This window comes from Accipiter gentilis, chromosome 11, assembly GCF_929443795.1.
Source record: "Accipiter gentilis chromosome 11, bAccGen1.1, whole genome shotgun sequence".
Lineage (NCBI taxonomy): Eukaryota > Metazoa > Chordata > Aves > Accipitriformes > Accipitridae > Astur > Astur gentilis.
This window is the reverse complement of record NC_064890.1, coordinates 33122297-33149811: the sequence shown is the minus strand read 5'-3', so window position 1 is coordinate 33149811 and position 27515 is coordinate 33122297. Positions and strand designations below refer to the sequence as shown.

Here is a 27515-nt window from a genome sequence, read left to right as displayed (position 1 = left end):
TTTAGCAAAAACTATACATATCTATTGCATTTTACATTTAACCAACAGTTTGATTAAGAAGTAGAAAATTGTGAAGCATAGGTATGGGAATGTTAAGTTTGAAATATAGTCATAGGAACTTAGGAACTTTAGAAAAATGTACTATGTGTAACCATAAGAATTCAAGTATTGTCTAAAATCATTTAAGCACAGAAACTTTGACAAAGATTTGTTGATCAGTAGCGTTTTGTTTTAAGAAACTAAGGAAACCGTAATGGACACCAGTTTGCTGCTTGGAAACCCCTTACCCTTCCCACCTCGATCTAATTATCAAGGATTCCAATCAGTAGAGTTAAGCGAAATTAACCAATGATCGTTTTAACATAAGAATATTAATGAGATGGTGTGACAGAAGGACCAATCATTAGAAAGGTTATATTTAAGAATAGACATAGTATGCATTTTTATGTAAATTAATATAGATGATGGCAAGAATGTACTGCGCAGAATCACCCGAGAGGTCAAGAAGCGGACAAGTGAGGAAGACTATGAAAGACCACCAGAGGACTCTAGAGGACCACCAGAGACCTCCACTGCGCCTGCGTAAAGGACATTTGTATATGCTAACAACTTCCCAGAAATCTAATGAATATGCATAACCTTTCTTGGAAACCTAATGAATATGAATGAATAAGTTCAATATAAGGTGTATGATTTTGGTGTTCAGGTGTGCGTGGTTCGTGAGAGGACTCACCCGCGCACCCGTCTGTCAATAAAGAAGTGTCTGCTTATCTACACTGAATTGGTGTTGCTAAGTTCTTTATTCCGAGTTTTTCGGCAACAGTTCCATCTCTCCTCCACTTTGGAAAGCTCTCACAAAAAGCTTGGATGCTTTTGTATGAGTAAGACCTAGGAGAGATGCTTAGAGAATTGTAACTTATTAGAAACATTGTGGCCAACTTTGCAAAAATTGCTGCTTTGAGGACTGACATAGAGACAGACAGAAAACGCCGCTTTTTCTTCCAACAATTAGAATCTGTATTTGTTAGTGCTTCAAAGATATCCCAGTATCTCTTACCTAGACAGGAGGCAAGACAGATAAAACTGGGGGGAGGGGGGTGGGGGGGGAGAGTAACTTTCTCCTCCTCCCCCCATACTTGGGACAGGTAGAAAACACTGAATAGACATAGTCCTCTATTGGTAAGATGAAAAAGCAGAAGTGTAAGAGCACCACAACAGTACATAAAATACTGTGAGGGAGGCATTGAGAAAAAAAAACAGGGGCGCAATGAGAATGCATCTCTTCCTAATAGCAAATATTAGGCTATAAGATTTTCAAAAGCAATTAGAAACATGACTGCAACAAGTCTAGGCATATTCAACCTAGATACAAAATAACCTGAAGGAAGATGCTTTCTTCCAATCTTTCCTGACCTTTCACAATAATTTTGACTTAAAATAAGAGAAAGAAAAAAGAGAAAAGAAAAAAAATATATTTAAAAAAGCACTGACCACAAAAGTCAAACTAACTCTGACCTCAGAAGGGAAAAAACCCAGAAATGCATAAGCTGAATAAAATCATTAATAGCAGCATCATTCTGATGAGGATTTACGATCCCAATGGTTCAGTTTTCTTACCACACCATTCTAATACATCACTGGGCGCAAGAGAAATGGAGGCAATGTATTGAGGGTTATATTAATACAATGACTGATGTATTAGTACTTATCTTTGCCTGAACACCTGCAGTTACTAACGGCCCATCCTTTATCAGTGTCAATGCTGCAAAAAGAATATTCTACCAGGCTGCGATGGGGCTGCTATGCTAGCAACGTCAATGCAAACAACTGTATGGATCACCGCCTCCGCCGTGACTTTCCATCTTGCAGCACAAACATTTTGACAACAAAATATGTCAGCTCACCATAGGGTTGCCGCAACAGGTCAAAACTGCGGCGCTTTCAACATTTACACTTAAAAGCACCAAACAACCCTGAATATTTCACCCTTGGCAAACGGCTGTATCAAAGCCTACTTGTTGCTTGCACAGGTTCTGTGGGTTTCCACACCTTTTTGTGTACTTCTGACAAAGACTTTGCTCCCTTGAAGTCCCAGACGTGTCAGATAAAGAATTGCAATAAGACTATCTGCGAAAACTCTAATGCATGATAAAGAGCCTACTTAAGGAGCATGAATGAGAACAAAGAACGACGGAGAGCAGACTTAAAGTGTTTAGATAATGATAAAGACTCCAAATGTATTACAGGACACCCTATTGTTCAGCTAAGCATACAGATTTACCCTAGTCCTTTTAACGAAATCAGCTAAGTGGCACCCCCAAGCCTTATTTATCCCTCCAGAAAGGTAAGGACACCGATGCTGCCCACCGTACCCACGGGACGCCTCACGGGCAGCGTCTACAAGGGGATGTATGCCGCCTCCAGCCATCCACTGCTCGTTACTGAACTTTAAAATAGCTCTCAGAGGCACAGCACGAGGAGTAACGTCCTCCCCTCCAAAACAAAACGCACAAACTGAGCTGAGAAGTCAAAACCTCCTGTCACGAACGCGGGTTTTAAGAAAGGCTGGAAGGCACGGTTTACAAAAGCCGCCCTCACCGCCTGCCCGCCCGCCCGGAGGGGCCTCCCCGCCTCCCCTCCCGCCAGCCTCCCGTCACCCGAACTTCCGAGGAACCCGGGGAACCAAAGGGATCCCGTCCCGCGGGGAGGAGAGCAGAGAAAAGCAAAGGGCCGCCCGTTACCGCCGCTCACCCACCTCCCCGTCTCGCTCCCGCGGCCAGCGCCTCACCACCTCCCGCCGCTTCCGGCGCTCCTTTAGACGTCACCGGAAACGCCCGCCTCCCTCCCACCGTCCTCCACCGTCTATTGGCCGCCAACCACGCCGGTCGTCAGCGCGTCAGCGGAAGAGCGCCGGCCTTCCTGGGCCTGGTCGTTCCGGTCCGTCCCGTCCCGTCCGTCCCGCCGGGGCCTGCACGCCGTCCCCTGCCGCGTCTCACCATGGGCAGCCGCGCCGGCTGAGCGCCGCCGTGACGGGTAGGCCGCTGCGAGGCCGCGTAGGCCCCTGAGGGGGCGTTAGACGCGGAGCACCGGCCCCGCCGCCGCCGCCGTCCGGTGGAGCCGGGGGAGGCCGCTCGCCTGGCTGCTGGCTGTCGCGGTGGTAGGGAAGGGCGGCAGCCGGGGCAGAGCGGGAGCGGTGGAAGTTTCCGAGTAGGTCTTTGGGTTGGGGTGGTCGAGAGGCTGTTGCGCTCTTTCTTCCGATAGCGTCAACTTTATTTACCTAGTTGTGATCCTACTTAATGTTCGCCTTGTAGTATTTAAGCGACTAGGTGGAGATGAAGCAGGTTGCGCTCTGGGAGCTCGTTACGTGCCCCTTGTGTAGGACAGAACGGCGGCGAGTGGTTAATGCCCTTGTCTGGGACCGAGGAGAACGCCAGCTCGGCTTCCTCCTTTTCCACAGACTTTTGATTATAAGCTCGAGCTAGCTCCTGCCACAACTCATGGTTTGTTGATTTGGGTCTAAACTCTGTTGATACTGTTAAATCGGAAACAAAATAGGGTGGCTTAAGGATCAAGGTAGAAGAACTCGCATTAGTTGGCCTGAGTAAGCTTGAGTAACTTGCCCACAAATCAGTCACACGTGCTTTAATCGCAAATCTGGCCTTGCTGCTGTGTACTTAAAAACAAAAAGAAGTTTGTGCTTAAGTTGAGATGTTGATGCCAAGTCATGAAAATATCAGTAAATTCAGACTCCGCTTGATGCTTCAGAGGCATCTGAACTATTTTGGTGGTCTCCTTATGTCTTCTGGCACAGAGTAGAAAAGCCAGTTACTGAAATTAATCATTGTCTTCTCTTATGATGCTCTCATCATGAGTGACAGATGCTGCATTAAGCATATTGGATTCAAGCAAAACATACTCCTGTACCCAATATATTTTGCAGGAAACTTAATCATTACTGACAGATGGCTCTTGTCAAAGAATGGCTGCTTTTAGTTCGAGTTGTTGGAAAAGACAAAAAAGATTAAATTCAAGAAGTCATAGTAATGAGGGACAACTCCATCCTGGAAGTTAATATGTGAAAATGATAAATGAAGAAGGCATTAATATTACAGAGAGGCTATTACATTAATGGGAGTTGTGCTCAACCCCACGGAGATAATGTGCTGGCTTCCAGCTAGTGCTTTAAAGTAAGTCACCAGGTCATACCTTGAAGATAAGGGAAGCCCCATAAAAGCATTCAATATAAAACAGAGATGGTTTGATTTGTCAGGGAGATCTAGCAGCATATAGAAGCCAGGTTTTACATGACTCTCAGCTGAGTCCCCTGCAGCAAGTAGAAATCTCTGATGTTTTGGGGGAGGTTGTTTTTGTCTGGTTTTATTTTTGTGGTGGTTTGTTGTTTGGGTTGGGTTTTTTTTTTTTTTTGGGGGGGGGGGGGGGGGGGTGTTTGTCAGCCTGTGAAGTGAAAACCTATAAAGCAGAGAGACTGGTGATCAAGGAGGAAGAATGTGATGAAAATATTAAACTTGTATTGGACAGTTCTTTGAAGTTAGAAAGTTCCTGAAGTAAAAGGACTCTGAGCCTTGTAATAAAGAGCCTCCGGATGAGATGTCTCATCTAGAGAGTTAGATTAAAGCTGGAATTGGCTTTTTTTACCACCCCACCCCTGCCAGCTAGAAAACATCAGACCGATAAATGTGAAGCTGGTATGGCAAGGTTGTCATCCATAAATGAATGGGGCGGGGGGGGGGGGGGGAAGAAGCTATTGTTTATATGGTGTTGGCACTTGATATCCCCGCGGGGACTTCATGGTGCTTTAAAAAAAAAAAAAAAAAAGACTAATGGATTGGTTATAGCAGAGCTAAAGTTGACACATGATGTTTTGTTAAGGTTTATCGGGGTGGGAGGAGTTGTGCCAGTAGTTGGATCTAAAATTGCATTTATACCACTGTATTCACAACAGATAAGCAGAAATCTGTGTTTTAACATGCTCAGGCTTTTTTGAGAGATTGCTTTTGGTAGAATGTTATTTTTTAATGTTCTGCAGAAAACTTAGTAAGGATGACCAGGCTTTTAAGCAGATAGCAACATTTAGGCCATTCATCTATTGTGCAAACCTGTCAGTGTATCTGCTGGCTTAAATAAGGTATTTATAAACCATCCCAGTGACCCCATAGTATTTAGAAGAGGAAGTCCTCCTGCAGTTCTGGGGAAATACACTTTCCTGGCATGGCAAATTTGAACCTTTGCCGTCTTGAACACGAGCATGGTGATAGCCTTACAGTTACTCTACTTCTTCTTTTATTAGAATTGTGCCTGTCCGGTGAGTTAGACATTAAAAGTAAGAAATCCCGGTGTAGTAGTCCTAAATGAAACAAATTGCTAAGAATATTTGGGCAGTCAGAGCAGCAAGACTGCTTCACTGAAATTTGTCCAGGGGACTAGAAACAAAGCTCAACCTCAGCTGTCTGGCAGCCACTGCTCCAGGGTGCAACTCTTTCAGCTTGCTTCTGGAAAAAGTAGCGTACAGCTGAAACTGGCAGCTCTGTAGCTTGTATTCATTAATAATTTCCTGTCGCCTGAGCTGTTAGGCCTGTAGTAATCTTCACGTGATGTATCACCTTCTCTTTGGAGGCTCGCGCTGCGGTGTTGCAGAATACACAAGCCCCCTGCTCCCCAGTCGTGCCGTTCTTACTGGTGTCTGTTCATTAACAGGGGGCCCGCTTTGCCTCCTGTTACAAGGTGCTCTAGCTTCTCTTTTAGGCAGAGTTAAATTGCTGTCTGCAGCCACCTGAGGTTCACCTCTGCTGTTTTCTCCTCAGCTGTTGCAATATATTAGCATTGGCGACATATTGTAATGCAGCACTGAGGTAGCTCTTACCAAATCCTTTGTATCCACTGTACATCTGGATAACTGCACTTCAGGCCATCTCTTTGCGTGGCATGTTGCCAAGTCAGCATGGTTAGGCTTGTCAAGGATACTAATGCCAAGCAGCAAGGAATTTGGGATAATGAATCCACTCTGTGTAACACCAGATGCAATGCGTGGCCTTTGTTGCAAATTTATTCTGTTTTCATTTGCTTAACCTTTATGTTGCCATTTCTGTTCATGCCAGAAAACACATTCTCTGAACATGGAAGAACTCAAAATTTGATCACTTGGAAACTGCTGCTCAAATGAATTGTGGTACAGTAGGCATGTCGGGAAAGAGAAGCAAAACGCTTGGATAATCAGCGTCTACTGGGAATATCAGGTCTTCAGATGACTGAATCATGAAATGCCAGAAAATCACCACAGCCGGATTAGAGTGTGACATTAGTTACTTCGCTGGCACTTGGCCAAGCAATCTGCTCAGACTCACTACCTGAAAAGTCCCCGAAGAAGCTGTGTACTTTGACAGATGTTGATTTTTTAATACTTTAGTGTCTTTTATACCTTCATCAGCTTTTGTCTGTGTTTTTAGAAATGAATTGGTCTTGCTGAAGAAATGGCTTGATCCTCAGTTAGGAATCGGCTAGGGGTGCCAAGAAGCAGGAATAAGGCTGCGGGAAACTGGATAAGGAGGTAGTAATTGGAGTGCTTGGAGAATGGTTTTGCTGAACTGTTTGGTGTGCCCTCTCATAAGGGCTGTGCTTTATTCTGATCTTAAATTTTACGCGCTTAGCTCTTGGACCGAGCCATGGCTACAGAGTGGATCAAAGGGAAGAAGTGTTTTGCACAGACTTTAGCACCACTTAAAATTTTGGGAAATGTCCAAACATGAGGAAAACCCTAGGCTGTACTTTTTCAAGTTAGTTCAGTTGCTCTTCACCTAGTATTAGAGGATCTGTATGCAGTTATAACAGTGGTTTTGAATTGATTCATTGTTTCCAGACATATTTAGTTTCAAGAGCTTAATAGGGACTGGGAAATGAAAATGGCTTTGAGATTTCCCTGGTTTCTGCCAGTATAGAGCTGCTTAATCAGCAGGAGGAGGAGGAGGAAAGGGAGATGCCGTCTGTGATGGGCTCTGGACACTTGCAGTTCCAGAGCAGCGTAGAAGCCTGACCAACAGATACAAGAGGAAATGCTTGCTGCTTTAGCATCTTAGATACATTTTAACATCAATGTAGTATCCCTGTTTCTCCCCTGCAGTAATTAAGACTCTGCTTTAGGGAAGCTTTTTTTTTTTTGCCGTAAGTGATTGTGGTTTATTCTATGTTGAATGCAGCTGAACTGAAAGTTGTATAAAGAATGAGATCATGCAGGTACTTGAACAAAGGTCAGTAATTTCCCATAATGTTTAATAAATGGACATTACTTGTTTCTTTCTGGACACAAACCTTTCTTTACTGCACAAATCAGCAGAGGTTTATTTTAAGTACACTAACTTGTCTGTTTTTTCATGACTTACAAAGTGACTCGCATACAGCAAAAGTATGCTCTGGATCCAGGGGTGGGGGAAGGAATGTATGTCTTCTGTAGCACGTGAAGGCAAACACTAATTTCATGTAAAATGATGAAAGGCAAATGAAAGCTGTGCTTTCCTGCAACTTTATCATGACTGTCTGGGCTAGGCTTGAAAAAGAACATTAAAAAAAAAAAGTTTTGCGACGTTTTTTTAATTGATTTCTCTGTTGGATACAGTTTAACTCTTCTCTCTTTCTCCTTTCATCAGAAAAATGAGTGGTGGGTTGGCACCAAGCAAAAGCACAGTGTATGTGTCCAATTTACCCTTTGCTTTGACAAACAACGATCTATACAGGGTAAGTTTTTAAGAGCTGCGTTGTTCAAGTTAAACCTGTTGACAACAGTTCTGAATGTAAATACAATACTGCTATATATCTTTTACTTAGAAAAGTATGTCTTGATAAATTTATTACTAATGAAATGCAATTGTCAGTTCTTAAATCTTTTCATTTTGTTTTGTATTTCAGATATTTTCAAAGTATGGGAAAGTTGTCAAGTAAGTGACCTGATATGGCCTGCTATTTTTGTAGCTTTCATTTTAAATATTTAATGTCTTTGCTTCACTTGAAAGTCTTGTGCTTTTTATACTTTAAGTATGAATGTGGAACTGTATTGAAGTCCTGTTCATTTTTAATAAAGTATAAATTTAATTTAACAACTGGAAGTTCTTGCAGTTACATGCATAATGTAAGAATATTTGTGCTGGGGACAGGTTTTGCTAACCACTTCTTAAGAGCAAGCAGAATGGTGTCACTTACCAACAGTCTTTTCTCTGAAGTAGTTGAAACAATATTCTTCTAGCAAGTATTGTTCCCCTTCCCCCCCACAAACGCCGCCAGGGACACAAGTGGCTAAGTGTGAAAGTGGGAGCTTCTACTTATGTGAACTAGATGTCACAATTCCCACAAACAGTTCGCACAATTGCAACGTGCAGTTCCTCTATTTGTGGTTCTAGAGGGACTTGTTATTGTGACTGCTTAGTATTATATTTAAGATTAGATGTAAGGCTGCATAGTAATGGCTTTTAATATGTGGGGTATTCATGAACAGTACTTGTGAATACCTGCCTCTGTGTTCAAATGATAGAAATAAATGCCACAGTAAGGAACTTGCTGGCTTTGTTTCTATTTTTTTAACTGGTCAGAATAATGAGACTGAAGACTTCAGTTTTTAACCCTACACCAGCAAATATCTACTCTAACTTCTAGTATCTGCTGTAACAATCTGTGAGATACAGAGCTACCTTCAAAGTCTTTGAAGTCTCAGGAGTGTGTTTCAGGTGACAACTAGCAGGAAAAGCCAAACTATAACTTTAGAAATATGTATTTTTTTTAAATTGACCGAGAGGAAAACCCTTATGTAGGGCTCTGGCAGACATGCAGTGACCAATACAACTGGGCACCTGCAGTCTCTGTTGTTTCCAGAGTGGGGTGTCTGACATGTTTAAGTTGATTGCTGAACCACTGATTTAGAAAAATCCTAAGCAAAGGTTGTAGTAACGCTGGTGTTTATCCATTGAGGGTCCTGTTCACTGTAAATGTGACACTTCTGACCTCCCTGCTATCATTTGGTAATATATCTATACTGTGTGTGTTTGGGGGTAGGGGTCTCCTCCTGTCTTGGCTTTTGAACTTGCTTGATAGGAGGATGAGAATTGTATGAAGTATTGGCTGTATGATGTATTACTTATTTCAAAGGTGTCATAGCAGCATTTTCTTTTTTTTTCCTTTTTTAAGAGTTTCTATCATTCTATTTGCTTTTTTTTTACTGTCATAGGCAACAGAAATGGTGTTTTCAGATGCCTATGCAGAAGAAATCCTGCACTGCATCCTGTGTGAAAGTAGCTAATTTAGAACTTGCAATTCTGTCTGCGCAGTTGCTACTTTCCCCCGCCTATATATTGTCTTGCAAAAAATTCCCTTACTGACATTCACTTTTTCCTGACATTTTGTCTAGTTACTGCCAGAAGTTAAACCAAAGGTAAAGAGTCACAGAATACCATATGTAAAATACTATGATTTTTTTTTTTTTTTTTTTATCTAGCAAAATTTGTTTCCTGTTTGCCTCTGTGCAAGCTGACCTGGCTATAAACGGTGGAGATACTGTGAGATTCTACTGGTATTCCCATTTCCCTGTGAAACTGAGGCTAACAAGGATCAGTTTCCTGTTTGTAGCTAGTCATTAATTCCCAAGAAAAATCTTTTCAAATATTAACTTGATTTCTATAGAGTCTTTGTTCAGGGACTTCAAAACACTTTGCAGAAAGCTTTGCGATGACATCTAGGTCAGCTTTAACTTTATTTAATTAAGCTTTATTAGACTTTTTTTTTTTTTTTTTTTTTGAAGCGTGTCTTGACTCAGCAAAATCATGCTGACTTTTCTTCTGTACTACATTTCTTGCCCCAATATATCCTGGCTATTATGATTGCATCTTAGTTTGTTCAGTGAGAAATCAGACTTTCTAGGGCTCCAAGAAGTTGCTGACTTCTTAAAGATTTGTCACACTTGTTTCTTTCTATGCTTGTGTTATTAACTGGTACATTTGATATCCCAGTTAGAAGCTTGACAGTCATATTAGGGTTCCATTGGAACTGTTGGAAGAGTAACTTGGCAAAAGAATTAATAGAATTGTTCCAAAGTCGGCTTTATTGACAATTCAACTCAATGCATTCAGTTGGATGCATCCTTGTTCGGGAGGCTTTGGCAGAAAAACTGTTCTAAGCTCTATCTTTCTGTGCATGTATTTGGGGGAAAATTGAGCTTTCTTTACTGAGTTTTTATCTTATATACTTTTTACTATGTAGGTCAACTGTTACTTATACAGGTTTGCTGGTAGGCCTTCTGCATTGAAGTGGGGCTGGTTTATTTCTTTTGGTGGTTGGTTTTTTTTAAAGCATCCTATTACTTCTTACAATTTTGGCTTGCCCTATGGCTGAACCTTGTTCTGCCTGTGGTGGACACAAGGAGGAGTTTATTCCCTACTTTTTAGCATGTGCTTTTATTCTTACGTACATGCAGACTGGTATCCTGTTTCCCACTGTTTGTTTTTTTTAGGGCTAAATACAATTGCTGTTAAGATTGAAAGACTTGAGGTTGTGTGGATTCCACCCCTCCTTCACCTCTTGTCATTCTTTTTCTTCGTTGTTTTTACTGGGTCTAAATCTGTCTTGAATTTTTTGATGTGCTACTGCAGCTGTTGATTCCAATGTTAGACTGTAGATTTAACTTTATATGTCATGTAAAATAACACATGCATCCATGACCTGCTTGGATTCCAGTTGGAGATATTTGTAGAACAATGCTGCATATACGTATCATTTTCTCTCATGAACCTGTTTAGCTGGTTAGCCCTACACAAACATAGATTTCTCAGTTTGGGTGCGGTTCAATACACTGTGTTTTTCAGCAATGATAGCAATGGTCAAGGTTACTCCTGAATTTTAATTTCACCTCCAGTATGTGTAGTTCCCTCCAGTTAGGTTGTCTGCAAATCTAAAGAGTATGTTCTCTGTTATTCAAGTCTTCCAAGGGAATAAAGAATGATACTGGACCCAGAAAGATCCCACATACTTTTTTTTTTTTTTATCATCTTCACTCTACCTGTAAGCATATGGCCAGGTTAGCTCTTCCTTTGAATTTCTGTTTAGTGAGCCTTCCTGTTGTTAAACATACTTTTTCCTTTTTGCTATATAACAAATCTAAGATCCCACTGAAATCTTTAAGGAAAAAATGTCTCTGAAGTAATTTTAGTGTATCAATAATGTGGTTATATGTTTTCAGAGTTACTATTATGAAAGACAAAGACACCAGGAAGAGCAAAGGAGTTGCCTTTATTTTGTTTTTGGATAAAGAATCTGCACAAAACTGTTCTCGGGCACTTAATAACAAACAGGTAAATTGTGGAAAGTTGTTATAGCAGGAGGGTTGGGTTTACAGTCCCAAAATCTTTACCTTTTTTTTTTTTTTTTTTTTTCCCCCAATTTGCTGTAGCTGTTTGGAAGAGTAATAAAAGCAAGTATTGCCATTGATAATGGAAGAGCAGCAGAATTCATTCGCAGGCGTAACTATTTTGATAAGTCTAAGTGTTATGAATGTGGGGTGAGTAAAACCAAAAATGAACTAATATATTTCATCTTTTGACTCTGTTGTGGTTTAACCCCAGCTGGCAACTAAGCACCTCGCATCTCCTTGCTCACTCCCTGCCTAGTGGGATGCAGGAAAGAGAATTGGAAGGGTAAAAGTGAGAAAACTCATGGGTTGAGATAAGAACAGTTTAATACTTGAAATAAAATAAAATAATAATAAATGGTAATGAAAAGGAAAATAACAAAGAGAGAGAAATAAAACCCAAGAAAGACAAGTGATGCAAATGAAAACAGTTGCTCACCACCAACCAACTGATGCCAATCCCCGAGCAGCGGCCACCCTGGCCAACCTTCCCCTGAGTTTTATTGCTGAGCGTGACGTCCTACGGTCTGGGATCTCCCTTGGGTCGGTCGGGGTCGGCTGTCCCGGCTGTGTGTCCCCCCAACCCCTTGTGCTCCCCCAGGCTCCTCGCTGGTGGGGTGGGGGGAGAAGCAGAACAGCCCTTGGCTCTGGGTGAGCGCTGCTCAGCCGTGACGGAAACATCCTGGGGTTATCAACACTGTTTCCAGCACAAATCCAAAACACAGCCCCATACCAGCTACTATGAAGAAAATTAACTGTACCCCAGCCAAAACCAGCACAGACTTTTAGCTTGTTTCTTCAGTTTGGCCATTACGAATCCTGCCCATGCTGTTAAATTAATTTTTTTCTGTTGATATTATCAACCTGCATAGCAGTTGTACCATTTTCAGGAATGATAGTACTGCTTTTGTTTTTTATTTGGGATTTTGGGAGGGGGGGGAAATGAAAATATGTATGTATAAGTGCTGCTTAACACACTGATGAGCAGACAGATCTGAGTATCAGTATAATGCTGTCTGAGAAGGAAAACTTCCTAATCTTTGCTTCAAAATACTTGCTTTTACTGTATCTTTGGAAGTTCACCCTACAGTTGGCAGTAAAATAAATATTGGAAACAACTGTTTTTATACAGAAGTGTGTTTTAAGTTTTAGGCAATTCCTCACTTTTCCTGAACATAATAACATAGGAGATTAAGATTTAGATAGTATTTAATGTCAAATACAGACTCGTTTTATATTCGTACACTTTTTAGAGCAAAAATGTTGACTCACTCCTGTTTCTTAAACTGCTAATGCTGAGGTTTGTATCTTGTCTTGAACATAAACCGTGCTGTAGTATATTCAGCTATTTCAGTAGCCAAAAAAAATCTACTTTGCTCATGGCTTGTTCTCAATTTGCAGTTAAACATGCATATCACCACCAATCTCTCTGTTTCCATGGCAAGCTTATAGAGGAGAGTTTGTCTTCTGTGTGCTAATTCAGCATTACATTTATCTTACTAATTGCTTCGATTTTTTTTTTTCCGTGTGAACTGTCTTACATTAACTTTCCTTATTATATATTTTAACATATAGTTGTTTGTAATGGTTTCTGTTAAGCAGTATTTCTTTTTCTCCAAGGAAGCAGGACACTTAAGTTATGCTTGTCCTAAAAATATGCTAGGAGAGCGGGAGCCCCCAAAAAAAAAAGAAAAGAAGAAGAGGAAGAAAATAGTTGAGCCAGAAGAAATGTATGTATACTTATTTACATGTTACTACTTCTTTTAGGAAGCTTTTTCATACTGAATACTTAAAATAAAGATCTATATATTTTTCTCTCTCTCTGCGCGATGAAGCGAGGAGGAAGAAGAAAGTGAGGAGGAAGGAGAAGATCCTGCTCTAGATAGCCTCAGCCAAGCCATAGCTTTTCAGGTACAAAATTGAAGCATTGCGCATTTATTACTTATTATTATTTAAATGCAACTCTACTTCCTTTTTTAGCTGCTTTTGAAAAGTTCTGAGATACACCTGTAAGTCCGTCCACGCTGTAGCACTGAGGGCACTCTTGCCTGGCAGTAGTTAGTGACTATAGTTGGTTTCTTCATATTGCAGGCATATTCAGTCTTTTTTTATAATTATTTTTTTAACTGTTTCACTATTGCTGTGTTTGTGCTGTGCTGCTGTATTAGGTTTTTGGTCCACAAATCCCTCTTTACTTTGTTAACTGAGCAGCCAGAAAAATAGTCATGTATAAATGACCAGGTGCATCCTCTGCCCTCACTCAGTAGAATATGCTTGAACAACATCTGTTTCTGGAGCACTTCCTTTGCCTAGTACAGTCCATCATGGTCTCTAACAGACCTCTCAAAACCTATTTAACATATTTTTTGTTACGTAGATAGATAGTCTGACAGTTGTATTACTATCTCCTTTAATACTTCTTTACAGGCTTTTGCTTCACTACACGGAGCAAACCTGTCCTGGTGTTCAAATTTCTTTGTCCTCAGCTGTCCCCCATGTGCCCCATCTCCCCCAGAAAAACCCTCAAGAGGTTTTAAGATAACTTTGTCCTGAATATGACTGTAATGAGTGCAAAGCTTTTCCGTGATGTAGTCCAAAAAAACTGATGCAAATATGCACAATTATCCCCACCTCACCCTCAGAAAACTCCACAACTGGAAGTAAAACCTGTAAATGTAAGCAAGCCAGGAAACATTCCCATTTCTCTCGCCATTCAAAGATTTTAACTGGGATAGCATATTTCCTAGTAAAAATAGGAAGCATCTATTTAAACCTTCAGTTGAATAACCTTTACATCCCTGAAGACATTCATTCCCTGACTGCAAAAGACAACTGATAGAAGGCTTGTTAGTGGAACAAAGCTGATTCAATAATGTCAATTTAAAACATAATGCATTCTTTGCTTCAGATCTCAGCTGCTGTATAGTTCTGTAAGTTTGCCATGGGTGAAAACAGAGAGTACTCCATGTGGCCTGCGTTGGTGCAGAAGACTTAGTGTTTGCATGCGAGAACTACTTTCAGAAATGTTTTCTAGTGCATTCATTGCACGGTTTATCTGGAAATGGAGATAAACCCTTTGCATTCTTTAACTTATTAAATACTTCAATGCATATTAATAATTAGCATTGTTATTTATAATGCATCTTAATTTTTCTTAATCCTAGCTAATACTTCTCCTTCTTTGATTGCAGCAAGCCAAAATTGAGGAAGAACAACAAAGATGGACACAGACTGCAGGGGAGTCTTCCATTTCAGATGATTCGAAACGTCCACGGATTAAGAAAAGTGCTTATTTCAGTGATGAAGAAGAACTTAGCGATTGAAATAATACTGTTTTATATGCATATATAATATATATAGTGTACATTTTGTAAAGTCCTACAAAGTTATCCGTAATACAGGTTTGTCTTGGTTTGAAGACACTTACTGAAGATCATTTTCCCCCGAACCTCCTATCTTTTGATACCTCTCTTTCAAAACTTCACCTTTCGAGGCAGCTTCTTGAGAAAATGATGTTTCTATGCTTAAATCCAGAAAAATATCTGGGAGAGTGCTTCTTCCTGTTAGTATCTAGACCCAAACCCTGGGAGTGAAATCTTTCATAAGAGAATTTCCCAAGATTTTTTTCTGAAGATGAGTTCCTCTTAGGATCACTGTTAGCACCACTGATGCTTTATGTGTTGGTCTGGTTCTTGCCTGTTTGGAAGCAGTGCTTTAGTGGTACTTTACTAGTATATGAATCTTGCACTAGTTCCTCTGCATAGGGTTGAATTTCAGCCTTAAGCATTGTACTGGTCTTTTAACTCTTTATGCAGTAATAAAATAGATTACTGTCACATCAGCTTGATCTGTGAAATCGTTGTAGACTAAACAATGCATTTGTCTGTTTTCCAAGAGGATATTAAGATGTTGTTCTTGCATCTTATGCACAGTTTTAGTAACTTGCTGTATACTCTGTAGTATTATATAGCCTGTATAAAATATAGGCTTCCTAGGAGATGCAAGTTAACAGTGATGTGGTAATTAGTTTAGTCTTGAAACATACTTAATATTTTTTTAAGAATGATAGTTCTGTTGCTCTTGCATTAAAAATGAGAATGGCCTTAGGTTTTAAAAATGGGTGTGTGCATATGTTTTAATATGCTCTAATCTGATATTGAAGGTCTCTTGCTGTGGTAAGGGCTTATACTGCACAGTTTTTCCTGACTGCATTTTGGGTGCCTAACATGGTAATTATGGTTATGCACGGGGTTTTAAATATACTTGTGTCTTAACATGGATCACAGTCCGATGTTCTCAGGCATCTGAACCTGCTGGCAAAATCTAAAAGGCATAAAGTTTCCTGCATGCTTAAAAATCAGCTTTCATGTATACTAGGAAGTGTCATGGTCTCTAAGCAAAGTGTGTTGATGCCTATTTTGCACCTAAAGCTGTTCAGATCTTTTTGCATAGGGTCTCCATCCTTAAATCTCTGTAGGGTGCTAGTCACGTTCTGCTAAAAAGTCTCATAGACACATTAGGAGAACAGTACAAAGCCTTGCAGCAGTGATCACTCCCAAAACCACAGATACACAGTGATGCTGGTAACCCTTTTGTATTGGCCATTTTGTGTAGTCAAACTTCTGATTTTTTTAGGAGGCACAATATAAAATACGTTCACACTTTCACACTTGGAAGAAGAGACAAGCTGGCCTCTGTTTCTATTTTCAGCTCTTCCTGTTGGTCATCGGGACTTGTTTGTTTTCCAAATATAGAAAATGTAAATCCAAATATACCATTACGTATTCTTAACCAGTTTACATTCAAATATATAACTGGGTGCAAAGCAAAGAGAGACACACAAGACAAGACACCCTGTAAGCTAATATAAAGCTGATATGAAGCAGTCACATTCAGAAGGTCATTCTGGGGTCTTCTGTTGCTACTTCCACAAGAATTCAGAAACAAGAATAAGGTAATAAAGTAAAAGATTTTTCTGTACAAACTACTCAAGCCACAGAATGGGGAGAAATATTGGTCTTTATACATGGGAAGGTCTCGGACTCAGTAATCCAAAGAATATTAAGACTGAAGCTTCCTTTACTGTATTTCGGAAAGAACTCTTGATAGTGAACAGCCAAGTGCTAAAGTGCCAGGTGTAACTTAGTGTTAATAAATGCAAATCACTCTGCATCATGAGTGTAATAATGAAGACTGAGAAGTTCTAACTCTGCTAAGGAAGAAAATCTTGCTGCCAGCATGAAGCCAGCATGCTTCTCTGCAAATGCTAGGTTATGGCTCAATGGCATTTAAAAAAAAAAAAAAAAAAGAAAGAAACTGGGAGCAAAACAAACAAACAAAAATATTATGCCACTACTTAAACTTAGGGTTTGACATCTTCTCCAATACCATGTTTGATGGCATTTAAAAAAAAAAAAAAAAAAAAAGATAGAAAACTAAAATGTGACAGAGGACCAGTTTGACATTGTCTGTGACTTTGGTTTGGAAATGTTTGCTAGCTTATAAGAATTAAGGTTTCAATGAAGTCATCAGGCAGCAAGTTTCAAACTTCTGTTTCATTACGCTGTGTAATGTAGTAGTGGAACTCACTGCTATGAGACTTTTTTCAGGGTCATAGGGTGAAAAGGATTAGACTTATATGTGGAACATGATATTTAATATTAGTTTAAATACAGTCTCCACTCAGAAATATCGTAAATTACTGACTACCTCTAACTGTAAAATATACAGAGATATTAACAGTCTAGGAATGTTTTATTCTTATATACTTTACTGTTTCATATTTGCTACTGGTGTGTTGTCAGAAAGAATAAAAACAAAACTGCCCTTTGTTCTGACCTCATACAGTACTTTTTCAAGAGTTCCAGTAGCTGAAGCATGTTGATACATCTTTCTACTCTGCTGCTTCTGCCTCACTGCTTTCCCTGTAGGAATTGCTTTTGTCAGCGTGAAGCAGTAGCTCAGTCCAGACTATTACAACTGACCCAGTGGTGTTCCTCCGTGCTCTTTTGTTCCAAGCATAAAGTCACTTGAGGCAGGTGACATTGGAAAAGAAACAGATAAAAATGAGCCTGCCTCTGTGAAGAATTGGCATCTAGAATTCCTTACCTTAAATCATCATCCTTTTAACAGGGTGGTTTTTTTTTTTAACTCTGAATTTCTATTGATTAACAATGCTTTTAGTTTTTGGCTTAGAGTCAGGATAAAGAAGAAAGCACCAAGTGCCGAAAACAGGACCTAGAGGGACTTTGGAGGAGTAGGATTTTTGCACTTTAGTATCCTGAATCATTTTAAGTTTCTATTCTTTGTTGGTAAGACAACGAGCATCTGTAGGTGAGAAATTCAGAATGCTAGCGTTAGTTAACCATTAAGTCAGATAGCGTGAGTACCTGTTCTGCTTGCTTAAATCCAAAATTGTTGCCTGCAGCACCCCCTGATGCAGCTGCCTCATTCTGGAAAAAAGCCAAAACTTGTCAACTAAGTCCCTTTTTGATCTTTGAACACCAAGGGATTTGCTCCTGTTGGTGCCAAACCTCCCCTACTCCAAGCAGCAGGGCTTCAGGTTTCCGTCCGAGTCTGATCAGTGCTGAGAAGCGAGGTGGAGTGTTAACTAGGCTCCTAATTTAGATCAGGCCAATAGAGTGCAATTAGTTTTCGAAACTTGAGCAACAGAGTGGTGCTTTTGTCAGTTTGGTATCTCAAAGCACCAGCTCAGGAAGCAGAAAACAGCTTTGGTGGCTGCATGGCTCTGGGCCAGACAAACGAGGCTCTGTAGCCATGTTATCAAAAGAGAGAAGAATAAAAAAACGCCTTGTAGAACACCTTCCTGTTATTGTTAGAAAAACCACAGGGGGTTGGGGGGGGGGGGGGTTGGTATGGGGGGTTTTTTTTAGTACTTTGAGGACCTAGCTTAGGCTAGCAAGCTGAATGCTAGTTTTAGAGTATATATAATGTAGCTCTGATGATAGAGAAAATTACATGAAGTAGCAGGCAGATTTTTATTTTTTTAAATGGTGTCAAAAACTTGGATCTTTCCACAAACGTCCGCTTACTAGATTTTGTCTTTCGTATTTTCAAAACAGCTTCAAAATTGTCAAAATAATGCTTTGTGGGTCACGAGACGGACCTCTTGTCTATTGTAATGGCTAACCAAGTAGTGTCTCAAAAGAAGATAACTTTTATCTGTCCTTGGGGAGGAAGGGGCTATGAAACGGGGAACAAGGATGATTAGCTCAACTGATTATAATTGGTATTACTCACTGTGCCTGTGCAGCACTTGTTAAACCATTGCAGCTATGAGACACTGGAGTAAATTTAGTCCGTGTTTAGCAGGCTCCCACTATGTTCTTGGCATATTCAGGTTACTACTCTCAGCAGAGCAATAGAATGGGCTGTAAATATAAAGAACTACGTGTAGCTAAATAGGTGATGTCTGGAACAAATTGTAAACGCTTTATCTTTGGCTATCTGGGTCACCGTGTTCTCTGGGATAGCCCTTTTTTAATCTGCAGAGATGACTTATTGTAGCATAGGAAGGTGAGCTGTACATGCTGTTTGGCTGTAGTCTTTTGAGGCACAATATATTAAATTACTTAGAAAAGCTAGATGTAAAGCATGATATCTAAAAATAGGATTTAGTGAGCGCTACTATCAATGTTTAGAAGTAACTAGTATAGAGACCTCTTTGTTTCCGCTTTCTATTCTATTTGGCATCGGCGGTGTCAATATGGTAATATAGACCATCACAATTCCACCATTGCTCTCCTAGAAAAATATTTCAAGTAACACTCTCCCAGATGTGTTATCTTAAAATAACTGGTATTGGATAGCTGATTGCTTCTTTTTAGTATAGATTACGAAACTGTCTTTAGGTGTCCTTAAAATGTTCATACTAAACAGCTTTGTTTATCTGACAGATCTTAACAGGGTGAGTTTTTTCTGTAGCTGTTGATGGCAATATTAAAAATTACTACACTGTTCCTTCTTTAGAGAAAAAGGTGTAAAGTGGAGGGTTTAGTCACTCTCAACGTAGATGACCTTGTTTCTTGTATCTGTGCTGATGTCTGTAAAACGTGTCCTAGAAGCGATAAGCTGAGGAGATTCTGCATGTAGAAGTATTTTTTAAGTTGAAGAATTGTACAGGTTTGTGAGATAATGTTTCATCAGTGCCAGGCTAACCCTGCCCCTGCTGTGCATTCAGATAGACGAGATGCGTGCTTATACAAGTATTTAACGGATGGGATGATAGGTTGTACAGCGAGCAAAGAGTTACAGAAATTGTGGCAGTAAAATGTGATAAAAGCAGGTGTGAAAAATCTAACCAACCCGGTGAGGCAATGTAGGTCACAGTGGCTTGAAGAAATACCACAGTTACTAATATGAGAACCTTACCGTCTGATTAATAGGATGCTCCAGAGAATCAAATGCAACTCTGAGATTACGAGTCCCTCAAAGGCAACAGCCACAAGCCTGCGTTGAGATGAGCTGATCCATGAAAATTCAGTTTAATCAATATGCAGTTAAAGGAAATTAGAAGGCATCCAAATTTAGATACTGCATCAAGCTTGGTGCAGTACAGCGAAAACTGTCACTTGGTTGCAGGAGTAAAGATGCATCGTTATAACTGTGTACGTGGTAGCAGAGGAGGTAGACACGTTCTCCCCAATGAACAGATGCGGCTATGGAAGAAGGAGAGACCCAAAATAGAACCAAAAAGGATATTAAGGACCGTGTGGGTATGCTGTGAAGTTCCAAGGCACTGAATTGTATTTTTAGAGTGAATGGGATAGAACTGCTTGTACTATGTTGTGCTTAATTGAAGAATGAGTGTCTTGTCTCTGAAAATTGTGAACCTTTTGGTAGTACAAGGTTGTACTGATCTGCAAATGTTCAAGAAAGGGAGAGGAACTAAAGGAGGATACCGTTCTCCAAAGGACCTCACTCGGGATGCCCTTGATGTGCGAATTAGATTGGGTGGCAAAGAGCCATCTGCCCACGGAGCCTGGAGCCATGAGGGTGCATATAAAACGAAATGACTTAGTAGCATATGGCAGTTAGGAAAGATGAGAACATGCAGTACTTGGACGTGATGGTTTTGAGTTCATGAACCATGTATCTGGAATGAGTGATTGTAGTCCTTGAAATTATGTTCCTTCAAAGAAAGTTTTTTGAAAATTCAACAGCTAGATTTATTTTCATCTGCTGCAGCATAACATTTTTAAGAAGTGTTTTTACTGTGGGAAGCTTTCACAAGAAAAGCCTGACGGAGGAAACTCAGTTAATTAAAATCTGGAACACAGTTCTGCAGCAAGGGTGGATTCTCTGCGAGTCCCGTGCCTGCGGCATCCCAGAGAATGCAGGGCCCCGGGGCATTATTCATGTTCATATTTAATTTAGCTGAAGCTGCTGGAGAACGTCCAGAATCCTCTCCGTTTGCTGCACAATTTAGGTCAAGCCCATGGTGGAGTCTTTGAGTTCAGGACAGAGTAGCCCTCGCAAAACTTTCACCTTTTTTTCGCTCTTCTGTTATTTGTGGATTTTGTAGGATATTGCACACACGTCGTATGCCCGCTAAATATTAAAAGAGTACAACCTACAATACGTTATTATTACTCCTGCCCGCTTACTGCAAATTTGGCGTGGTGGTCTTCCTTAGGGTTCCGTATGAGTGCAGTCATTACTTCAACCTTTGAAATGGCCAACTGGTTGATGGGAAGGCACTGAGCTCCCTCGATGTGAGCGTGGTCGGAGCTCTGCACCCAGATTACTCTCCTCCTTTGAGGACGGGGCAATCGGGAATTCTTAGAACAGCATTTTCTGGATGCAGCTTCACCGCTCCTGGGGGCTAGGAGCCAGGGGAGGAGGCAGGCAGGGCACAGACATGAGCAGGCCAAAAGTCCATGCAGAATAAGCGTATATCAGTTATGCTAAAAGTTTTCAGGTTGCTTTCTACAGATTCCCCTCTTAACAGTACTTTAGATCAGAATTTTTGAGGATTAAATTTATGTGGCTGGCTGGAGTACGTAGGCGTAAACTCTAACTGCAAAGATTGGATTTCAGTCGCAGAGAAGCATAACGAGTTATATTAATGCGAACGGGACTCGCTACATCTTCACGTTAAGTTATCTTCATGCTTTAACTGGCTTCTGCTGGGGACCAACGACACCTGTCTGTTGGTAGAACTATTTATTGTAAACTATTTTTTACATAGCTGTTATATTTAAATAGATTCTGACATGAGAGGCTTGAATGCAGACAGCACAGCGGCTTTGTGGAAATTGAGAGGATGTGTTATGCTTGGGAGGAGAGGAAGGAGAGCTTCAGAAGCGGGGGGGGGGGGGGGAAGAAGAAAATTGGCTGGTAAGACTGAGAATATTGGTAGAGCAGAGACCAGCATCTGAATAAGGGGCAAAAGGGAGCAAAAAAGGTCAACTAAAAACCAACACACACAATCGTCTGTAGCATTAATTCCCCTCTACTTAAAGAAGGCTTTTATAGGAAATGAGCGATTTTGCATATTGCAGTGAAGGTTTGTTTTTCACATTCAACTCTGAACTCAGTTATCTGATTTTCTCAGGTGCTAAACTTCACAGCAATTTGGCAAAGGTGGATGCGGCTCAGCTTTTTTTGAAAAATAAAGCCACGAACGACTTCCCAATCTATCCTTTGTGTCACCGGTTATTGTTCGAGAGCTCTTTGGCCAATAAATAACTTCTGAGACCTAATGATGCTTCTGAAAACCGGTGTCTCTTAAACTCACCTCCCTGCTCTCCTGTCCCTCCTGCCCCCATGGGTTTGTTATCGTTCAGAGCTTTCTCCAGTTTTCCCAACTGTCTGGATGACAAAGTCCTCCTATCTCTATTCACTTCACCATTGATACGATTTATGCTGAGGGTTTTTTCATAACTTGCTGGTTTTCCTTCTGCCTATGATGAAGGTTTCCTCCCTAGATTTCTGACTCTCTCAGATGGAGAGATTTCTCTTCTGTGGTTTTTTTATGTGTTGAAATTCAGGGTATCTCATTCTAACTATACTTTACCTGCAAGATGCCTTTAAAAAAAAAAACCAACAACAAAACCAGCTATGCCATTCATTTGGTTATTCTGTCCAATTGCTTTTCCACTTTTATTATCATTGACTAACTTTAATATCTAAATAAAGGCCTAGGTTTACAGCTGAAGGAGACTTTACTCATTCAGGTTCTTTTCCTTTCAGTAAACTGCTAATAATGTGAGGGGTTCAGTTATCTTCTGTCACATTTACCCGTCTATTTTTTAATTTTTAATTAACCAGAAAAATATAAAATATTTAAAAATGGACACAACCCTAGCAAGCTGAAGTGAGCAACTAATAATAAAAGTTCGTCCTATGTTTTGTTCTAAAATTACTTGTATTAATAATGAATGAGGAGCAAGAAATTAATTCCAAAATTTGCTGCCTGGAAATTTTCCTCTGCCGTCTCTTGTTTCTCTCCCTTTTTTTTGCAATGTAATTGTTACAGTTCCTAGACATCATATGAATGAGTTAAACTGAATTCACTGAGATGATTAAAATATATATGGTCATCATTAACTGAATTATAGCAAAACCAGCAATGAATCACGCAGGCTAATGTTTGCTGCCATGTTTGATGACAGATGTATCATACTGAGGCTTCAGCTGATGAGAGAGGCCAACAAACTATATTTCAAATGTCTAGACATATTCCTTTGGAGAATACTCAAGTTTGAGTTTCATATACACCTCCAGTCTGAGTGATAAGTGCATTATTCACTGATAACTGGTTTTAAAAGATGTATATTGTGCTACAGTATTATGATAGGCAGGGTTTTTTTGTTGTTGCTGTCTTAAAAGTTTTATTAGCTGTTCTGTTATTTTTTTCCTTTCTTCTTTCCTCCCTCCTTTTCAAGGGTTTAAGAGTTCACTCTGGAAATCTGCTGATGTTTGGCAGAAAACACTCACTTCAGAATCATATCTTTATTTCTAAAATAGAAAGCAGGGTGGTGGGGAATCTCTGTAAAATTTTTATATGATTTCAAAGATAATGTCTCAAGCTTACTCAGTTCATTTAATGTACTTTATTTCACTTAGAAATAAAAATCAGCTGCTTGTCCCTTTTAATAAGAATAAGCCAACCAGCAGATGGTTATTCCATAGTCGAATTCATATTTCTATAGATCCATACGCAAGCCGTTCCCAAATGGTCACATTTCTTACTAATACCACTACAGCTGAATACTGGTTTAGGGAAACTTCATTTCAACTCAAATTTCAATTACAGGAGGGAACTGAGAGACTGGGAGGAGCCTCAGTAGGCTGCTAGCATTTACATGGCACGAATAGTTTGTGAAGAAACGGGAAAGTCATATGAAGTAAAGAAGTCGCATTGCTGAGGAGAAATCCCGCACAACCAATCCTTCACTCTTACTGGTTTCCCAACCTATTTTTCTCATCCAGAGAGAGCGGCTCAAGTTTCACTTCGTAAAAGTACTATCGATCCCATTAATTTTCGAATAGTGTCGCAACAGAACTGAAGCAGTAAGAGATGAGAACTCGGAGCTCGCGGGAAGTAGTCAAAAGCCAAAAAAGCAATTCCTTAAAGAAGCTGCGACAAAGGCAAACTACCCCAAAGTGGAATAAACTAAGGAGAGAGAGATGAGAGCCCAACTTAACTAAACCACAACACTTTCACCAGCGTTAAAACAGAAAAAGGGGAACCTACGTCAGTTTGCTAAGCGTAATTAGCACAAGGATACAGAGGCGAAATCAAAAGTTCAGCCAATCAAACAAGAAACGGCAATGAGTGCTGTACGAATAACAAGAAAAGAGGAGCGCGTTCATAGGAAGGGTAGAACCAGGGAGCGAGACGATCCACCCTTCTTCAACGAGGAGGAGTCCCCCGTGCAGCGGCTGGAGAGGCAGAGGCGTTTCAGCCCGGGTGCAATCAGCCCTCACTAATAAATCGACCGTATTGCTAGCAACCATCTATCAGGGCGCAAGCTGCAACTGGGAAAGAAAGGGCTAGGGGATGCTTAGATTAGTTCGGTGGTGTTAAAATCGCTGGGCCTCCCAGAGTACCTAGAGAGCCCCAGGCAATTTTAGGAGTTGTTTTTGAGAATCTGCATTTACAAGTATACGCTCAAATTCAGCTTTTAAAGGATGGGAGCTGAGGAATTTTAGACCCACGGTTAAAAACAAATCCTGGAACAAAATTATCGAGCAAAGGGGGGGAGAAGTAAAAATCAATATGGACTGTAATCAATCGGATGTCTTTCTGTACAAGGGTACAGACTTTCCATGTAAAAGAGAGGTGGTAGATATCCTTTATCTTGACTTCATTAAGATTTGCGATAGCGTGACGTAGTAACGACATGGCCTAAATGCTACTACTGTGACCCGAGTAAAATTTGGGGGGGGGGGGAGGGGAAACTGCTCTCAGTAGCTCACAGACAAACTGATGCGAAGTCCTGAGTGGGGTTCTGCGGAGATCCGTCACGAATGCAACACTGTTCAATACTCCCTTCAAAACCTTGGACGGCGGACTGCAAACTACGCTTGTAAAACTTGCGAATAACAACCATCACGTAGGACACCAGCTGTCTTGGCTGTTCGGCCGACACTGCTGAATATTGAATGGGCGTAAGAATAGCTCTTCCTTTCCTGGCTATTCCTGAGCTAATCAGTCACCTCCGACGACCTCGGCGAGCACCTTCTGCTCAGCCCTCGCTTCTCCCCGTGGTTTTTCCGTGCTGGCGTGGGCTTCTGCCCTCTGCTCGTCGCAGCCAAACCGACCTGTGCTCAAGGCTTATGCGTCTTTGTCCTGTGGGGACGCTGGCAAGGTGATCGGTCACTAAGCGCATCTCCAAGGCAGAAGAATATTTTCATAAAAGCTTTCCGGATGAAAATGGGACTGAAACCCCTAAATCTGTTTTCACACGCCTGACCATTTTTTTCCTGGCTGATCTAAGCTTTCAGTAGATTCTGTATCTCTCTCTCCCAAAGAACGGTAGGTCTGGTAATGTTTGGTTCGCGGGTACTTTAATATTTCAGGAAGAGATCCTTTAAAGCTGGGTGGGGTGGGTTCTTTTGTTTTGGGGAGGGGGGCTGTTTGGTTTGGGGTTTGCGGTTTTTTTGGTGGGTTTTTTTTTTAATCTTCAAAGTCCCTGTCTAGCAAAACAAGACCCTTTTCCTTGGAGGCAAGTTATACGATCTTCAAAGCTAATAACTGTCCTCTGTCTTTCAAGGCTGTGTTGAAGCCTGGGGCCATAGACTGTATTTCCCACAGCCCCCAACAAGCTCCAGTATGCCTCTAGCTGTGATGCTCCTCTAAGTATCAATAACCTCCCATCACTAACAAGGTCAAATACCACATTTATAAAATACTTCAGTGTTCTTAGATTGAGGGCAATCCTACCTTTGCCCGGGTTCATACTCCTTTACAGCAGGAGGGTGGTGCTCTGGTGAAGTGGTAGGGAGAGACATCCATTGCCAATGTAGTAAATGCCAAAGCTGAAATAATACAAATTTCCAGAGCTCGTTTTGAGTTCAACCCCTTCAGTCTGTCAGCTTGGAGTTTGTCAGCGTGTGGGGGAAAGAATGAGGAACAGACTCTTGAGCGCGAATAAGTGACAAAACTGAAAAAAGGGCTCTTTAAATGTGTTCTTGCACTTCAAGACTTTTTGTTAATTGGAAAGAGAGCCTTGTGTGGGATCATCACTTAAGGAGGAGGCAACTGCAAGCAATTTCCATGAGACACAAAGAGACGGTAAACCTGGGTGAGCTGTTGGTCATGTTCATTACATTTCTTATCTAATTCTGTGATACTATCAAGCCCTACTCACTGGCAACCCAGCCACTCTCATTATGTATGGAATCGTGGTGCTAAATAACAATGTGCTTAGATGAGAAGAGTCAACGCTTTAACAATTTTGCAGCCTTTCCCATATGTTTGCAGGGCAATAAGATGAAAATTTCCAGGTCCTGCTTTGATAGATCACGGCTTATAATTATAGTCACGTTGCATGGGAACGTGGGCACACTGCTGGCTAGATTAGAGAAAGAGGCAGACAAGATCGAAGCCTCCCTGTTATTTTTTTTTTCCCCTCTGCGAGTGTGCTAACTTGTGCCTATTTTAGGAATTTTGATGAGGATGTTTTCACACTTTTTCTCCTTTCCTCATTTTTATAGCTCTGAAGGTTTCGGTGGTTCTGCTTTGTTTCACTTCTAATAAATTCTTCTTTTGCTTGACCTTTATCTATTCCCACCGCATTCCTTTGACCGTACCGTATTCCTTTTCTCCCGTCGCCGCGGTCAGAGCTCTCCACCCCCTCCAATGCCGTCTCCACCTCCCTCCCTGGAGGCAGCCCCTGTCATTCTCACCTCTCCTTCGCTCCTCTCTTCCCTGACATAAGCGAGAAGCTCGATGACACACGCTTCCCTGCCTAAGAGGAGGCTGTTCCTCGCCAGCTTGCATTTGTATAATAACCCCCTTTCACAACGGCGCTTTACGGTTTATTCTAGGAGATAGAGGAAAGAAAATCGAACGGTGGTTTACGGCACGGGTCCGCTTGCCGTCCCTGGTTCTTGCCCTGTACCGGCAGACGTGGTGATAGTTTGGGGGGCTGGGGGGCTGGGGGTCACAGCCTGGCAAAGCACTAAGCTTGGCTTTTGAACGCCTTGCACCCCCTCAGAATATTGCGGCTACATAATACAAAATACCGATGGGGTATAAAGTCGCTCCAAAAGGCGAAGTGTTCCCCAAAGGGGTTGTTTGCCGATGGGTCTTATGACAGGTCACGTATTTTGTTTTCTCACCAGGGCTTTACTGGATGTCCCATCTCTCTCCTCAAGTCTTTTCTTGGTCAGTTCTTTGCCCTCTTATAACTGTTTTTGCCCGAGAGCAAAGGTGATTCCTCAAAGCACCCGTTCCCGGTCCTGCCCACCCTTTTCCTGCAGGAACGGCAGCTGGATCTCTACAGCCTTTACCTTGGACCTCGCCTTACACCGCAGGTCTCCATTGCCGTAGTAGCCAGCAGCGGCGCCATCCCCCACGTAGAGCCCATCAGAGGCCGTAGAAATGTCACTCGGTTTCAGTCTTATCGGCCGTGATCCGAAGTGG

General features: G+C 41.1%; 2 protein-coding genes across 7 annotated transcripts in view; one reads left to right on the top strand and one right to left on the bottom strand.

Moving 5' to 3' along the window:
- Positions 1–2820, bottom strand: part of PPHLN1 (periphilin 1) — a 74536-nt gene extending 71716 nt beyond the window's left edge. For all 6 annotated transcript variants that reach the window (XM_049814333.1, XM_049814332.1, XM_049814337.1 and 3 more), the window contains exon 1: positions 2756–2820. The gene's annotated coding sequence lies outside the window, so the exon portion shown is untranslated. The remainder of the gene's footprint in view (positions 1–2755) is intronic.
- An 81-nt stretch (positions 2821–2901) lies between these two features.
- Positions 2902–17228, top strand: ZCRB1 (zinc finger CCHC-type and RNA binding motif containing 1). Its single transcript, XM_049814339.1, has 8 exons — positions 2902–3033; positions 7659–7746; positions 7918–7946; positions 11231–11342; positions 11441–11548; positions 13019–13128; positions 13234–13309; positions 14590–17228. Exons 2-8 carry the CDS (start codon positions 7663–7665, stop codon positions 14719–14721), a joined length of 651 nt encoding a protein of 216 aa, XP_049670296.1. The 5' UTR covers positions 2902–3033; positions 7659–7662; the 3' UTR covers positions 14722–17228.
- The last annotated feature ends 10287 nt before the right edge of the window (positions 17229–27515 follow it).

Coding starts and splice junctions, on each gene's coding strand:
- ZCRB1 (XM_049814339.1), top strand. CDS start 7,663: ATGAGTGGTGGGTTGGCACCAAGCAAAAGCACAGTGTATGTGTCCAAT. Junction 7,947..11,230: donor AAGTATGGGAAAGTTGTCAA/GTAAGTGACCTG, acceptor ATATGTTTTCAG/AGTTACTATTATGAAAGACA. Junction 11,343..11,440: donor GGGCACTTAATAACAAACAG/GTAAATTGTGGA, acceptor AATTTGCTGTAG/CTGTTTGGAAGAGTAATAAA.